General features: G+C 55.2%; 1 protein-coding gene across 1 annotated transcript in view; it reads left to right on the top strand.

Moving 5' to 3' along the window:
- Window positions 1–17,490, top strand: part of SPO11 (SPO11 initiator of meiotic double strand breaks) — an 898,758-nt gene that overhangs the window by 799,491 nt on the left and 81,777 nt on the right. Inside the window, exon 13 of the mRNA XM_085614575.1 lies at window positions 4,430–4,541. Coding sequence (XP_085470701.1) covers window positions 4,430–4,541 — 112 coding nt within the window. The remainder of the gene's footprint in view (window positions 1–4,429; window positions 4,542–17,490) is intronic.

A 17,490-nucleotide genomic window follows, 5' to 3' on the forward strand; every position in this document is an offset into this window, starting at 1 on the left:
TTATCTGGGGCATAATCTTGTCTCCAACTGCGCTCGGCTGAGTGCTAGTTTTTTTATTTGCAGGTCGTCAGAGAACCAGCGTTGAGCGTCATGAGGGCGTTTGAGTTTGGTTCTCTTAAAGGGGGCGACACTGTCGCTGGCTGATTCAAGCCATTGCTTGATGCTTGTTACCTGATTGCAGAGGGAGTCTTGTTCGATAGGTGATGTGGCTTTTAGTAATGTACAAAAGTCGCCAATTTTGGCCCGATTCCAGTTTCTAGCCAGGTGGTTGCCCGTCAGGGAAGGTTTAATGGGGGGGGGGACAGGCCATAGTGAATGTGATGAGGGAGTGGTCTGACCATGTACACGGGGAGATTAATGGTTCTGTGATTTCCAAGTTGCAGGTCCAGACTTGGTCCAGGATATGTGCCTTGATATGGGTGGCAACGTGCACATGTTGGGTGCAGTTCATACCGGATAGGAGATCCGTGAATTCTACGGAGCAGGTGCTCTCCTGTGCGTCAGTGGGCCAGTACTTGAAGTCTCCGATAATAATGATCCTGGCATGGTTAATGACTAGTTGGGAAATCATTTCACCTAGCAGGTGGGGGAAAGAGGGCATGTGATGGGGAGGTCGGTAAAAGAGAGCACAGATAAAGGGGGATTGGGGCAATTCGAATTTCAAAATGAGGCTGTCGACTGAGGGTATACCAGCGATCCCTAGAGCAGTAAACCTGTGTTTATGGTGGATGATAGCTGCAACCCCGCCACCGGGCTTTCCCAAGGGCCTATTGGCCTAAAGTATGTAATAGCCTATGGGAACTGCTGCAAGGATATCAGGCCCAGACTCGGTAGGGAGCCAGGTTTCAGACAAGAGACGTATGTCTGGTTTGTCGGAGTCAAGGAGCTGAAAGATTTCGAGTTGGTGCTTAACCATCGAGCGGGTGTTTAAGTAGATGATTACCAGGGTCCCTTCTGCCTGAAGCTCGGGGGTGGTAGGTTCAGGTGGGTCTTTATGGGTGGCGGGAGAACCCTGCTCAGCAGGTGAGGCAGGGAACTCTGGGAAGGAATCTCTGAGGTAGAGAATCCCTGCACTAATGCTGATGGGCCAGTTACCGTGTAGGTGTCTCAGCTCAGATGCTGTGTAGGCAATAAAATGGGCATAATGTTTGTCCCCTGGAACCGGACGGGCCCAGACTGGCTTGCCTTTGGTGGCGCGCCCGCTGCGTGCGTCCGCTGCGCGAGCGGAAAGGCATGCCAGCTAAATAGTGCAGGGAGAGCTATAGCCCTGACCAGTGGCTCCGCCCCTAGCAACCCCCAGCTGCCTAGAGTGGAAAATTAGAGGCGTCGGCACCCTCCACGGACAGCAGGGGAACCCCGTCATGGACTGGGATGCCGGTGTTTGATCCAGAGGGGAGACGAGTGCAAAGTGCGAGGTAAGATTCAGGCGGAATTAGGTGATACTAGCGGTAAGTTAAAAGCAGTTTTAAAAGTTTTAAAATAGTTCAAAATAAGATCACCAATTCGTTTTTTAAAAAGCACAGTTGTAGGCTTTTAAAAACACAGATTCAGTTATCAAGTAACACAATTTTCAAGTTTCAGATGCACAATGTGAGTCTTACATCTCGTAATAACATTGTCTGATGATTACTATTATCAGGGCACACAAAGATAAACTCATGTCACATTTTTTAGCTGCCTGGTAGTCTTATCTTGTGTGTTCCATGTGATTCATAATGTCATAACTCATAATTATTTTAAATTGCGAACAGTTACAATTGTTCTGCCTCATTGGAATGTTGTATGCTTCCGAATGTTTGCTGTGCTTCTCAGAGTTTTTACTTGCCCATGTGAACTTGTTAGTTCTTTGGCTTTTCTTGTATGATTATTGGGTGTATGTGTAAATTAAACCCATATTCTATACTTGTGACAATTATTAGCTGTCTGGCTGGTCTAAGGTGTAACTGCTATGTGATTACTAGTTTCCTACCTGTGAATTTGTTTATTATATAGGCCCTGATTACAATCTTGTGCTACATTCTATTTCAAGGGCAAATATAGCACGTTACAACGCGTGCTTTTACTACGCGGTATGTTACAACGCGGTCGTTACAACGACCGCATTGTTACAACGCAATGCCATTACTATGCAAGTCATTACATCGACTTACAGTAAATGACGCCGTAACATTAGAAATGTATAATTTACTATTCCAACTCCAGCCTACGCAACAGTAGGGAAGGTGTTGGAAAAGTAAATTATACTATTCCTTATGTTAGAGCGCCATCTACTGCAAGTCGATGTAATGATTTGCATAGTAATGGCATCGAGTTGTAGCAACGCGGTCGTGGTAACGACCGCGTTTAAAGGCATCGCGGTCTAATGACCGCGATGTAAAGGTTGTTTCCCTTCAAGGGTAAACTTCCAATTTGCCAATGTGCTGAATGCCAATGTGTAATCTTCTGCTATTTGACTACAAGTATTCGAGAGGGCAAACCTGGTGGAAAGCGTGTAGTGAATAGATAAAATTTCTGATTCTCACATCATCCAACATGCAGGGGTGCACAAATTGCAACACCCACGTGCATAGTTCCAGGGCATTCAACATGGACATTTGAGTGACTTGCTAAAAAGACTATGGGCAGAAAACCTGCATGCAAATCGTGCAGGGGTAAACCATATTGACATTGGTAAATAGCAGATGTACAAATTTTGCTGATTTGGGCATTTACACCTGAAACGAAATTAGCACCAAGGTCTTACTTAAGTGATTACAAAGTTGCTACCTCCCTAAACCATTTTGTATAGTCAAGCGGTTAGCAATATCCTACATCAAAAATATTTTGCATGCTTGATGGTTATTATGTTCGAAGCATCAGTGTCAGGCCTGATTCATCTCTATACTTTATAGAGCATCAAACAAATAATCGCCAGCTTGATGTATGAAGATCTGGTCGCAAACGTCTGGTCACAATCCGCGACCAATATTTATGTGAAAAGTAAAGAATTTCATGAATTGACATATATAGCAACAAGTCAATTCATTTAAATCTGAATTGGAGTGGGTCGTAATATGTTCTATCGCATGTATATTACTGAGGTAGATCTCAAGTAATGACTCAGTCCAATTGGTGGCCATCACAGAGATGGTGGTCTGCTAGGGTGAACAGACCACCAGGTTTGTGGTTGGTTTTCAACAAAATATACTTTTTATAAATGCAGGTCTACTTGAGAGTTATCAGTGGTCCCCTGGACCGATACTATTTCCCATCTAGCGTTTTTTTACCCTAAGAGACCCCTTCCATTTTGCGAATGAGTAACCACTCCAACCTGAGAGTCAGTAACTTTTCAGTGTCTTGCTGGAACTGGCCATTCTCTGCAGAGAGTACTGTACTTTGTTTTGTGGCCAGATTACTTTTGCAAAATTTTGATACATTGCACACCAAATCCGTATTTGGAAGCGACACTTACAATATGCTCCCTCTAAATACTGGAGCATTTGAGAAAGTAAAAATGCTTAGTACATCTGGATCCATATTTGTTGTTTGAGCAAATAATCTACACTGGAATACTTATTGATTAATGGATGATTTGCCGTACTCTTGACAAAGCATTCTGAAGCTGTGGTATGCACCTCTCATAGGATTCTGGACTGTCCACCTCTTGGGACTTCCTAATCTAGTGGTTCCCATTGACCATCACTTTCTCTATGCTACACTTGCTGTCTCTGCAATGCCCTCAAGTTATCCAGTGGTGTGTACTTGCCACCAGAATCTCTCCGCTTTTCTGTCTGTGTGGTACAGCCAAGGCCTCCCCTCTGTAGTAGAATGTCTGATACACTTGGCTTTGCTTACTATCTCGTTAGGACCCTAATTTCACCCTACTAGTAATTAAGGTCACTTACAATGGAATTTGCATTTAAGCAGGAAATTCCCATCCTTCTGAGCCATAATAATCTCCTCTCTCAGGGATTGGAATTTAGCCCTTGCGGGCCCAGGTTATGCTATGTCATTTTTGTTTATGTGTAGGGTTTGCATATCACCCAGCGGGTATCCTGGTGCAGCAGAAGGAAGGGAGCTGGCGTCTCTGGGAGCTTATTGCAAGTGCATGCTTAATTTTCAGAGTATCAGCGATGCTCAAATGCGTGGCTTATACCCTGCATATGATGCATGGTTGGTCTGACTCACATAACACTGACTTACCCTGTTTGCTCTAGAAGTAGTGATTGCAGGACGTAATACCAGGGAAGTAGGTACTTCGCCATACTGTCACTATCTGAAGGCGAATTTTAAGCTGCAACAGTAGGCTGGATTCCAGGACGATGAAAGGGTAACAGCAACCCATATCAAAGTTATAGAGATCCATTCAAAAGGATGTGTGAACAGTGCAATAATTGCTGCCTAGTTTTTCTTTCCACATTAATGATTGGAATATGTATCTGCTGTTTAGGCTGAATATACCGAAGGATGTTCTAATTCCCTTGACTCCGTTGGACGAGAAAAAGCTTGCTAGCCTGCAGACGAGGCCTTATATTGCTTGTCAACCACTATGGAAGAAAGAAGTATGTATATGAGTATTTTAGCATACTATTGTGATAGATTTTGCTTCTGAATTTAACCTTTTAATGTGTTGATCTCTTGTCACGGAGGGTTTTAAGATGGCTTTCATTTCTCTCAAATGATACCTTTAGCATCTATTTGGCCACATTAGAACGATTTTATATCCAGTCAGTTTGCAGTGGTCGCTTGCATTACAGCATTTATGCTTTCCATTACCATACTACATTCATTCGGCATTGACGATGCTTGTTGTTGCTTTCAGGGCTCTTCTTTCTAGCATGCTGTATTGCATTCATTCATGATTATTTTCTGTTGTTTATGTAACTAGTATGTTCTAACACATTGGGATGATATTAGGTCTTATGGGGTGAGTAAATATTCATGTAATAGGTTAGTGTTTAGATGGTAGGGTTATATGACGTTTTTGAAATATGAATTGTGATTTGTTGTAATAATGCTCATACCATGCAGCCTTTGCAGTTTCAATAACTTCCTATTCTGAAAATGGCCATATGAACCCCTGAATTCAGGGGTCAGTGAGATCTTTTTGGTCTCTACTAGAGGTGCTGCCTGCACCTGATGTTTTATTTGATTTGCTTCTTATTTGAGACTTGGGGCCTGATTTAGATCTTGGCATGACTACCGCTGTCCCACCACGGTGGTGGTTCCAAGTACTCCATCAAGCTGACGGCAGTCCGCCTGCCATATTTAGATGTTGCAGCAATAGACAGTTGACCTCTGCTGCAGTGGTCTTCTCTGCTGGCTAACAGTACTTTGTTGCCATCAAGCCAGCAGATTTGCTCCCAGCTGATTTAGATGATGCCGTTGTGCTGGTGGTGTTCTGACGGTGGAGTCCTGACGGAGTGAGGCCATGAAGGCATGGAGACAGGTAGGTACTACTCATCATTATCTTACTACACATATATGTTGTGAGTGTGTCAGTGTATATGTAGGTAATGTGTAATGCCCTTATTTTACATATAGCATTGCACTCCAACAACATACACACACTATTAAGGTGTCGATTCGGATCCGGGAAAAACCGGGTACGAACCGTCGGACGGAGCGTTTTCTCCGTCCGACGCGTACCCGGTCAGAAAACATTACAATATTGCAAGTACGATTCGTATGGAACAACCATTTCCGTACGAATCGTACAAATCCCCGACCGACGAAAATATCCATACAAATGTGATCCGGGAAAGCGCCGACGTGACGTCGGGACGCATTCAGGCTGCGTATCACGAACCAGGAAGTACGATCCGCACCGACGTCACCCCGCACGGATTATATTTTCCGACTGCCAAAAACTGCTGGGAAATCAGGACGACGCGCACAAGGACCACCTGTATGCGACGGACAGCCATGGACCCGAACCTACGTGTCATCCCGGCCCTCATAGCAGTCCACCTGCTCTACAGGAACCGACGCAGACGCCGCAGAAGGTCAGAACAACACCCAGGGGCAAAGGGGGAGGGGCAGGGGCAGGAAACCAAACCCCCACCCATGTCACAAGTCATACATGCCCTGCACATACCTGACCTCCAGGGCCTGGTCACCTCGAGTGGGTGGGGGCGTGTCCAGCAACGCCAGCGTCCGCCACAAGGAAGTGGGTGATGACGCGAACCGCCAACCCAACAAATCCGGTACGTACCGTACCCACGCCTTAAGAGCGTGGGTACGAGTCGTACCACGCCCACCCCTACGTCATCCCAATAATGGCGGTACGGCCCGTACCCACGTTCTAAAGGCCTGGGTACGGGCCGCACCCCCACCGGTGTATGTACGTGCGTACCAACACCCGCGTACGTATGGAGCGTACCCCCACCCCAACAGTGTATGTACGGACCGTACCCACACCCGCGTATGTATGGAGCGTACCCCCACCCCAACAGTGGATGTACGGACCGTACCCACACCCCAACAGTGTATGTACGGACCGTACCCACACCCGCGTACGTATGGAGCGTACCCCCACCCTAACAGTGTATGTATGGAGCGTACCCCCACCCCAACAGTGTATGTACGGACCGTACCCACACCCCAACAGTGTATGTACGAACCGCACCCCCCACCCCAACAGTGTATGTACGGACCGTACCCACACCCGCGTACATATGGAGCGTACCCCCACCCCAACAGTGTATGTACGGACCGTACCCACACCCGCGTACGTATGGAGCGTACCCCCACCCCAACAGTGTATGTATGGAGCGTACCCCCACCCCAACAGTGTATGTATGGAGCGTACCCACACCCCAACAGTGTATGTACGGACCGTACCCACACCCCAACAGTGTATGTACGAACCGCACCCCCCACCCCAACAGTGTATGTACGGACCGTACCCACACCCGCGTACATATGGAGCATACCCTCACCCCAACAGTGTATGTACGGACCGTACCCACACCCGCGTACATATGGAGCGTACCCCCACCCCAACAGTGTATGTATGGAGCGTACCCCCACCCCAACAGTGTATGTACGGACCGTACCCACACCCACGTACGTGTGGAGCGTACCCCCACCCCAACAGTGTATGTACGGACCGTACCCACACCCCAACAGTGTATGTACAGACCGTACCCACACCCACGTACGTATGGAGCGTACCCCCACCCCAACAGTGTATGTACGGACCGTACCCCCACCCGTGTATGTATGGAGCGTACATGGCCAGACATAGGAGGGGTGGGTGCCTATCACTTCCAGCAGTGCCCAGACGCAGGAGGGGTGGGTGCAGAGTCCTCCCAGCAGTGCCCAGACATAGGAGGGGTGAGTGCCTATCACTCCCAGCAGTGCCCAGACATAGGAGGGGTGGGTGCAGAGTCCTCCCAGCAGTGCCCAGACATAGGAGGGGTGGGTGCCTATCACTCCCAGCAGTGCCAAGACGCCGGAGGGGTGGGTGCAGAGTCCTCCCAGCAGTGCCCAGACACAGGAGGGGTGGGTGCAGAGTCCTCCCAGCAGTGCCCAGACACAGGAGGGGTGTGTGCAGAGTCCTCCAGCAGTGCCCAGACACAGGAGGGGTGGGTGCAGAGTCCTCCCAGCAGTGCCCAGACGCAGGAGGGGTGGGTGCAGAGTCCTCCCAGCAGTGCCCAGATGCAGGAGGTGTGGGTGCAGAGTCCTCCCAGCAGTGCCCAGAAACAGGAGGGGTGTGTGCAGAGTCCTCCCAGCAGTGCCCAGATGCAGGAGGGGTGGGTGCAGAGTCCTCCCAGCAGTGCCCAGACATAGGAGGGGTGGGTGCCTATCACTCCCAGCAGTGCCCAGACATAGGAGGGGTGGGTGCAGAGTCCTCCCAGCAGTGCCCAGACACAGGAGGGGTGGGTGCAGAGTCCACCCAGCAGTGCACAGACACAGGAGGGGTGTGTGCAGAGTCCTCCCAGCAGTGCCCAGACGCAGGATGGGTGGATGCAGAGTCCTCCCAGCAGTGCCCAGACATAGGAGGGGTGGGTGCCTATCACTCCCAGCAGTGCCAAGACATAGGAGGGGTGGGTGCAGAGTCCTCCCAGCAGTGCCCAGACACAGGAGGGGTGGGTGCAGAGTCCTCCCAGCAGTGCACAGACACAGGAGGGGTGGGTGCAGAGTCCTCCCAGCAGTGCCCAGACATAGGAGGGGTGAGTGCCTATCACCCCCAGCAGTGCCCAGACGCAGGAGGGGTGGGTGCAGAGTCCTCCCAGCAGTGCCCAGACATAGGAGGGGTGGGTGCCTATCACTCCCAGCAGTGCCCAGATGCAGGAGGGGTGGGTGCAGAGTCCTCCCAGCAGTGCCCAGACGCAGGAGGGGTGGGTGCAGAGTCCTCCCAGCAGTGCCCAGACACAGGAGGGGTGGGTGCAGAGTCCTCCCAGCAGTGCCCAGACGCAGGAGGGGTGGGTGCAGAGTCCTCCCAGCAGTGCCCAGACACAGGAGGGGTGGGTGCAGAGTCCTCCCAGCAGTGCCCAGACACAGGAGGGGTGGGTGCAGAGTCCTCACAGCAGTGCACAGACACAGGAGGGGTGTGCGCAGAGTCCTCCCAGCAGTGCCCAGACGCAGGAGGGGTGGGTGCAGAGTCCTCCCAGCAGTGCCCAGACATAGGAGGGGTGGGTGCCTATCGCTCCCAGCAGTGCCCAGACATAGGAGGGGTGGGTGCAGAGCCCTCTCAGCAGTGCCCAGACACAGGAGGGGTGGGTGCAGAGTCCTCCCAGCAGTGCCCAGACATAGGAGGGGTGGGTGCCTATCACTCCCAGCAGTGCCCAGACATAGGAGGGGTGGGTGCAGAGTCCTCCCAGCAGTGCCCAGACATAGGAGGGGTGGGTGCCTATCACCCCCAGCAGTGCCCAGACGCAGGAGGGGTGGGTGCAGAGTCCTCCCAGCAGTGCCCAGACACAGGAGGGGTGGGTGCAGAGTCCTCCCAGCAGTGCCCAGACGCAGGAGGTGTGGGTGCAGAGTCCTCCCAGGAGTGCCCAGACATAGGAGGGGTGGGTGCCTATCACTCCCAGCAGTGCCCAGACATAGGAGGGGTGGGTGCAGAGTCCTCCCAGCAGTGCCCAGACACAGGAGGGGTGGGTGCAGAGTCCTCCTAGTAGGGCCCAGACATAGGAGGGGTGGGTGCCTATCACTCCCAGCAGTGCCCAGACATAGGAGGGGTGGGTGCAGAGTCCTCCCAGCAGTGCCCAGACATAGAGGGGTGGGTGCCTATCACCCCCAGCAGTGCCCAGACGCAGGAGGGGTGGGTGCAGAGTCCTCCCAGCAGTGCCCAGACATAGGAGGGGTGGGTGCAGAGTCCTCCCAGCAGTGCCCAGACATAGGAGGGGTGGGTGCCTATCACTCCCAGCAGTGCCCAGACGCAGGAGGGGTGGGTGCAGAGTCCTCCCAGCAGTGCCCAGACACAGGAGGGGTGGGTGCAGAGTCCTCCCAGCAGTGCCCAGACACAAGAGGGGTGGGTGCAGAGTCCTCCCAGCAGTGCCCAGACACAAGAGGGGTGGGTGCAGAGTCCTCCCAGCAGTGCCCAGACACAGGAGGGGTGGGTGCAGAGTCCTCCCAGCAGTGCCCATGGAAAGAAAAAGGGTGGAGTACCCACAGATCCAATGGCCACAATTGTCAGTCATGTGCACAAAGACCCTGCAGTACATGTAACACATGTGTGCGAGGCTGGGAGTACACACATGCATAGTGCCTAAAAGGGAGCATGTCCACATGAAGTCATGTCAACAGACTACATACACAAGTACAGTGATCACCAAGGATGCCACGAATGATGCAGGTGGAGACATCGCTCTGCATGCATGGCCAAAGTTGAAGGGGTCCATCACACACCCAGCTAATGTAGACACAGTCAGCACAACATATTGGAAACACCCTGCAGGGAAGATGTCAGGGTACACAGAGGAAGGAACACACCTTGGGACAATTTCACCATGCAGTAACTGCTTACATGAACTAAGAAACTTAGCTAACACCTTGTGATGGCACACAGATACCAGGTGTTGGACCCGGCCTCGTAGAATGACCCTCCGTGCCCCCGCACCACCGAAACCTGGTACCTGCAGCCCAAGCACACGGCCCAGCCGACCCTTCCCACCAGGACACCCGCACCAACCCCGGACATCCCCGTCCATGGCCTCTCTCCTTTCGGCCACCCCGGGCCCGCGTGCCCACTCCATGCAACAAGATGGCCGCCTGGCCCCAGCGCGACCCGGGCCTCGAGGCGCCACTCCGGCTGGAGGACATCACGCTTCCAGGGGATGAGAGAGGGAGGAGCAGTTTCTATCGCACCTCTAACTCCCCTGGGACGATGGGTTTCGATCGGCCCTCCGGCCTCCCTGCGGGCTGGCTCCGTGCCTGCTGGGTGTCTGGGACTCCTCCCGACCCGGCCCTGAAAGGATCAAAAGACAATAGCAGGAAAACCCCGACAAGCGGCCCCCAGGTGACAAGACCCCTGCCTGCACAGACTCCGGACATCAAAGAGGGGTCGACCTATAACAAGGGGTGCTCTGAGACTGTCCGGTAGATTCGACGCTGGAACAACGAGAGCCTGCCGACGCGGTCGCGGCTCCTGGAACTTGAACCTACCTGAGCCCTGCTGAGTGACTCGCGGCTCCCTGAAGATCGTAAGACCTCCGAACTTGTACCTGAGCCCTGCTGAGTGACTCGCGGCTCCCTGAAGATCGTAAGACCTCCGAACTTGTACCTGAGCCCTGCTGAGTGACTCGCGGCTCCCTGAAGACCGTAAGACCTCCGAACTTGTACCTGAGCCCTGCTGAGTGACTCGCGGCTCCTTGAAGATCGTAAGACCTCCGAACCTGTACCTGAGCCCGCTGAGTGACTCGCGGCTCCCCCAGACTCTCACGGTCCCGCCGGACCCCGACTCCGACCACGTATCCCCCAGCTCGAGGATTGTGAGCTGTGCGCCGGATACGTCCCTGCTTTGAACCATTACCAGAGACAGTCCCGCTACCCCCTACCTTTCCGGGACTCTTGAGCCCGTGCTCACCTTGTACATATTTGCGGTGATACCTATTTGATAAAGCTTGTTTTCTGAGAATACCCAGTGTGGTCTCTCTGTGTCGTGTGGTGCCAGAAGTACGATCCTAGTTGCGAGATTCCTCCCCCTGGGGAATCTCCCGCCAGTGCCCGGCTACGATACTACACGGGTGGGACTCAGGGTAGTCAGGACCCCCCTTCCGGGCTCCTCTGAGGTCGCCGTCTAACATTGGTGGCAAGCGACGGGATTCGGGCCCATCACCTAGAGATCGTACAGTAAACAACGGACGCACGACCAACAAAGATGGCAGAAGGAAGCGCCATGAGCTCCGCAGAAACCAACGCCAACAGAGTGTTCCAGGTGGAGCATCTAGAAGAATACACACACAAAGAGCTGAAGCAATTTTGCAAAGAACTTAAAATCGCTACCACTGGCCTCAACACTAAGGAAGACTTGCAGAAAGCACTGAAAACTTGGGTGGAGACCGGGGCCTCCCGCCCGGAAGGCACGGGGGAGCGCCCCGACGAAGCCGAACCCCCTCCAAGTGAAAGCAGCGACAATCAGGTGCGAGGCATTGTACCAGACGGGGGCCTATCCCCGGAAGAACTCGCGGACAGAGAGAGAAGCCGCAGTCATGAACTCGAGTTAGCCAAACTCAAAATCGAGGGCGAATTGAAGTTAGCGGAGAAAAAGCTAGCGGTGGAGCAAATGCGCGTACAAGGCGAACTGGAAGAAAAGAAGCTCCAACGGGAGCACGAAGGAAGGAAGCTCCAACTGGAGCACGAACGCAGCTTAAAGGAACTCGAGCTCAAGGCCCGAAATGAGGACGGGAGGCCCTCGGGAAACCGAGAGACGGCCCCCCCATCGGAACAGAAGGTCCACATCCCCAAGGATGTGGTCAAGGAATATAATAAAAACGATGACATTCAGCAATGGTTTCGGGCCTACGAGGTCGCCATGACCTCCCATCGGATCCCACAGAAGGACTGGGGGGCGGGGTTGTGGGGGCGGTTTCTGAGCGAAGGAAGGGACACCCTGCTCGACCTACCCCTCTCCCTGCAGACCTCCTACAGCCACATGAAAGAGGCTCTCCTCACAAGATACGGCCTCACCCCAGAAATGTACCGCCAACGGTTCCGGGACTGCAGGGAGATCCCGGGCACCACCTGGGTGGAGTATGTAAACTTTTTTAGTCGGGCCTTCGATGGGTGGGTCAAGGGCAGCAAAGTCACCACCCTTGCCGAACTCACTGATCTCATGTTATGGGAACATCTGGCTGCGAACTGCTTCATAGAGCTACGTCAACATCTGCTGGATAGCAAGCTCACAGATCCCCGGAAGCTGGCTGTGGAGGCCGACCGCTGGACCAACACCCGGGTCTCCCGGGGCATGGTAGGAGAGTACCCCCGAACCAGTCAGGGACCACCCCGCCAGAGAGGGGGAGGGAACCAGGGAGGGCCGAGAGAGTCCCAGCCTAGCCCCCCGAAGACACCACCTCCACCTTTCCCGGCGCCCCCCCCACCAGTGACAGGGCCCCCTGGGAGACGAGGACACCGGGTGACCGTCACATGTTTCCGTTGCCAGAAACCCGGGCACTACGCCAATGACCCAGAGTGCCCCATGGCCACCCAAGTCACCCCTGCGAGACAGATAGCCAACGTAGCCCTGGGGGAGGAGGTTGAGGAAGCCGAGGAGTGGGAACCCGCCGCTATGGCCCTAGTATCCCTGGGAGATAGGGAAATGATCCCTGGTAGCCTCCTACCGTCCAACACACAGAAATATGGGCAGCTCGTCAAGATCAATGGCCACCAGGTAGAGGCCCTGCGGGACACCGGGGCCAGTATCACCGGTGTCCTCAGGCACCTAGTCCCCGAGGAGCAGATCCTCCCCAATGTCTTTTGCCCCGTAATATCCGCAGACAATAGGGAAAGTATGTGTCAGGTAGCCCTGGTGCCATTTGAGTGAGGAGGGGTGATAGGTAAACTCAAGGTGGCCGTAAGAACCTCCCAGCCGGTCGACTGCCTCCTAGGGAACGACCTGGAGAGTTCTCCCTGGAAGCACGTAGAGCGCAAGGCCCACCTAGGAATGATGGGACTCCCCGAGTGGGTGTGTGCCACCACCCGATCTATGACAGCCCGACTCACTCCCCGGAGAGAAGTCGAGAGCACCCCGGTCGAAGAAACCGGTACCGTCCCCGCCGAGGGTCCTCCCGTTCCCCCATCGGAAGGGTCCGTCGCCAGCGACGAACCCGCACCATCCGACCCCGCCCCGGTCCCCGAGTTGGGGGATCTACCCGAGTTGGCCCATTGGCGCCACGAGGGCGGGCCCACCCGGGAAGAATTTTGCCGGGAGCAAGCCACCTGTCCTTCCCTGATCGGGCTGCGGCGCCAGGCCGAGGGCCAAGCCGCAGGTGACCAGACCGGAACGCACCGAATCTATTGGGAGAATAACATCCTGTATAGCGAGCAGAAGTCGGTGGAGCTGGGATCCGGACGGGTACTGGTGGTACCCCTCCGCTTCCGAGATTTCCTCCTGGGCTTAGCCCACGACGTCCCCCTCGCTGGCCACCTGGGTCAGGACAAGACCTACAGCCGTCTCGTGACCCATTTTTATTGGCCTAAGATGAAAGCAGCGGTAGAGGCACACTGCAAGTCCTGCCCCACGTGCCAAGCCAGTGGGAAGAGTGGGGGGAAGCGCAAGGCTCCCCTCCAACCCTTCCCGGTCGTCAGTACCCCCTTCGAACGAGTCGGAATCGACATCGTGGGGCCACTGGACCCTCCCACCTCCCAAGGTCACCGTTTCATCTTGGTCCTAGTAGACCACGCCACCCGCTATCCGGAGGCTATTCCCCTACGCACCATTACGGCCCCCGTGGTGGGCCGGGCCCTGATGGGGATCTTTTCCAGGGTGGGTTTCCCCCGCGAGGTCGTGAGCGATCGCGGCACTAATTTTATATCAAGGTATATGACGTCCCTGTGGCAACAATGTGGGGTGTCCTATAAGTTCACCACCCCGTACCATCCCCAAGGGAACGGCCTAGTAGAGAGGTTTAATAGGACTTTGAAAGGGATGATCGCTGGCCTAGAAGAGCCCCTCCGGCGTAAGTGGGGGCGTCCTGCTCCCCTGCCTCTTGTTCGCTTACCGGGAGGTCCCCCAGAAGTCCTTAGGGTTCAGCCCGTTTGAATTACTCTATGGGCACCCCGTCCGAGGTCCCCTCAGTTTGGTTAAGGAAGGGTGGGAGGCAGCACCCCAGACCACCCCCCGAGATGTGTGCCAATATGTCCTGGCCCTCCGGAACCAGACCAGGAGGTTCCGAGAACTGGCCGAGGCCAACCTGGAGGCGAGTCAAGAAGAAATGAAGCGCTGGTACGACCAGAATGCTACTCTGGTCGAGTTCCAGCCGGGCCAGCAGGTGTGGGTCATGGCCCCCGTGAAGCCTGGCGCCCTCCAGGACCGATGGACTGGGCCCTACAAAGTGGTTGAGAGGAAGAGTCAAGTCACCTACTTGGTGGACGTCCAGTCGCCTCGGGATCCCCTCCGGGTCCTGCACGTGAACCGCCTCAAGCCTCACTTCGTGCGGACAGAACTGAGCCTCCTGCTGGCCACCGATGACGGGGCCGAAGATGAGTCGGATCCCCTCCCGGACCTCCTGTGTGTCAAGGAGCAGGATGGCTCCGTGGAGGGAGTGAACCTCTTCCCAGCCCTCACTGCCCAGCAACAAGCGGACTGCCGCCAGCTCCTCAGACAATTTTCCGACCTCTTCTCCCTGACCCCCCGGGTCACCAACTGGTGTGTTCACGATGTGGACACCGGGGACAGCCCGCCGGTGAGACACCGAGCCTACCGGGTTCCTGACCGGGTCCGGTCCTGCATTCAAGCTGAAGTCTCGAAGATGTTGACCCTGGGGGTGATCGAGCCCTCTGACAGTCCCTGGGCCAGCCCCGTGGTCCTGCTCCCGAAGGCAGCAGCCCCCGGTGTCGCCCCCGAGCTCCGGTTCTGCGTGGATTACCCGGGGCTCAATGACATTACCCGAGCCGATGCCCACCCCATTCCACGAGCCGACGAGCTCATTGACCGACTAGGGGCCGCCCGGTTCCTCAGCACTTTCGACCTCACCTGCGGATACTGGCAGATTGCGCTCACCGAAGGGGCCAAGGAGCGGTCTGCTTTCTCCACCCCCGATGGGCACTACCGCTTCCGCGTGATGCCCTTCGGGATGAAAAATGCCCCGGCCACTTTCCAGAGACTGGTGAATAGGGTCCTGGCCGGGCTAGAACAGTTCAGCGCGGCCTATCTGGACGACATCGCTGTCTTCAGTTCAGAGTGGAGTGAGCACCTCCAGCACCTCCGGAGAGTGCTAACCGCCCTGTGCCAGGCAGGCCTCACCGTAAAAGCCAGCAAGTGCCAGATCGGGCAAGGATCCGTAGTCTACCTGGGGCACCAAGTCGGGAGTGGCCAGGTCGCCCCTCTACAGCCAAAGATCGACGCCATCCTGGCATGGGAACCACCGATCACCCAAACGGAGGTCCGAGCCTTTCTGGGACTCACGGGCTACTACCGCCGATTCATTCGGGGGTATGGCAGCCTGGTCGGCCCTCTCACTGAACTCACGTCTAAAAAACAGCCAAAGAAGGTGCAGTGGACGGCTGCCTGCCAGGAAGCTTTCGATGCTCTAAAAAAGGCCATGTGCACTGCCCCCGTCCTCCAGGCTCCCGACTACACCAAGGAGTTCATAGTCCAGACCGATGCCTCCGAGCATGGCATTGGGGCCGTCCTGTCCCAAGCGAATGATCAAGGCCTAGACCAGCCCGTCGCCTTCCTCAGTCGGCGGCTGCTGCCCCGAGAACAGAGGTGGAGCACCATAGAGCGCGAAGCCTTTGCCGTGGTCTGGGCACTCAAAAAACTACGACCCTACCTGTTCGGCACTCATTTCAGAGTCCAAACTGACCATCGGCCCTTGCGATGGCTCATGCAGATGCGAGGAGAAAACCCCAAGCTACTGCGGTGGTCAATCTCCCTCCAGGGAATGGACTTCACCGTAGAACACCGCCCTGGTACGGACCACGCCAACGCTGACGGCCTCTCCCGGTTCTTACGCCTCAGCGAAGAGAACCCCCCAAGGTGATGGGCAGTTCTCTCCGGCTCTCAGCTGGGGGGGACGCGTGTTGGACCCGGCCTCGTAGAATGGCCCTCCGTGCCCCCGCACCACCGAAACCTGGTACCTGCAGCCCAAGCACACGGCCCAGCCGACCCTTCCCACCAGGACACCCGCACCAACCCCGGACATCCCCGTCCATGGCCTCTCTCCTTTCGGCCACCCCGGGCCCGCGTGCCCACTCCATGCAACAAGATGGCCGCCCGGCCCCAGCGCGACCCGGGCCTCGAGGCGCCACTCCGGCTGGAGGACATCACGCTTCCAGGGGATGAGAGAGGGAGGAGCAGTTTCTATCGCACCTCTAACTCCCCTGGGACGATGGGTTTCGATCGGCCCTCCGGCCTCCCTGCGGGCTGGCTCCGTGCCTGCTGGGTGTCTAGGACTCCTCCCGACCCGGCCCTGAAAGGATCAAAAGACAATAGCAGGAAAACCCCAACAAGCGGCCCCCAGGTGACAAGACCCCTGCCTGCACAGACTCCGGACATCAAAGAGGGGTCGACCTATAACAAGGGGTGCTCTGAGACTGTCCGGTAGATTCGACGCTGGAACAACGAGAGCCTGCCGACGCGGTCGCGGCTCCTGGAACTTGAACCTACCTGAGCCCTGCTGAGTGACTCGCGGCTCCCTGAAGATCGTAAGACCTCCGAACTTGTACCTGAGCCCTGCTGAGTGACTCGCGGCTCCCTGAAGATCGTAAGACCTCCGAACTTGTACCTGAGCCCTGCTGAGTGACTCGCGGCTCCCTGAAGATCGTAAGACCTCCGAACTTGTACCTGAGCCCTGCTGAGTGACTCGCGGCTCCTTGAAGATCGTAAGACCTCCGAACCTGTACCTGAGCCCGCTGAGTGACTCGCGGCTCCCCCAGACTCTCACGGTCCCGCCGGACCCCGACTCCGACCACGTATCCCCCAGCTCGAGGATTGTGAGCTGTGCGCCGGATACGTCCCTGCTTTGAACCATTACCAGAGACAGTCCCGCTACCCCCTACCTTTCCGGGACTCTTGAGCCCGTGCTCACCTTGTAAATATTTGCGGTGATACCTATTTGATAAAGCTTGTTTTCTGAGAATACCCAGTGTGGTCTCTCTGTGTCGTGTGGTGCCAGAAGTACGATCCTAGTTGCGAGATTCCTCCCCCTGGGGAATCTCCCGCCAGTGCCCGGCTACGATACTACACGGGTGGGACTCAGGGTAGTCAGGACCCCCCTTCCGGGCTCCTCTGAGGTCGCCGTCTAACACCAGGGTCCCCCCTATGACCAGCACACTACTACATTTCCCACACACCCAACACATGATCACCACCCAAAATCATGTAGCAGCCCCACCAACAGCAAT

The sequence above is a fragment of the Triturus cristatus genome, chromosome 7, assembly GCF_964204655.1.
Source record: "Triturus cristatus chromosome 7, aTriCri1.1, whole genome shotgun sequence".
NCBI classification, from domain to species: Eukaryota; Metazoa; Chordata; class Amphibia; order Caudata; family Salamandridae; genus Triturus; species Triturus cristatus.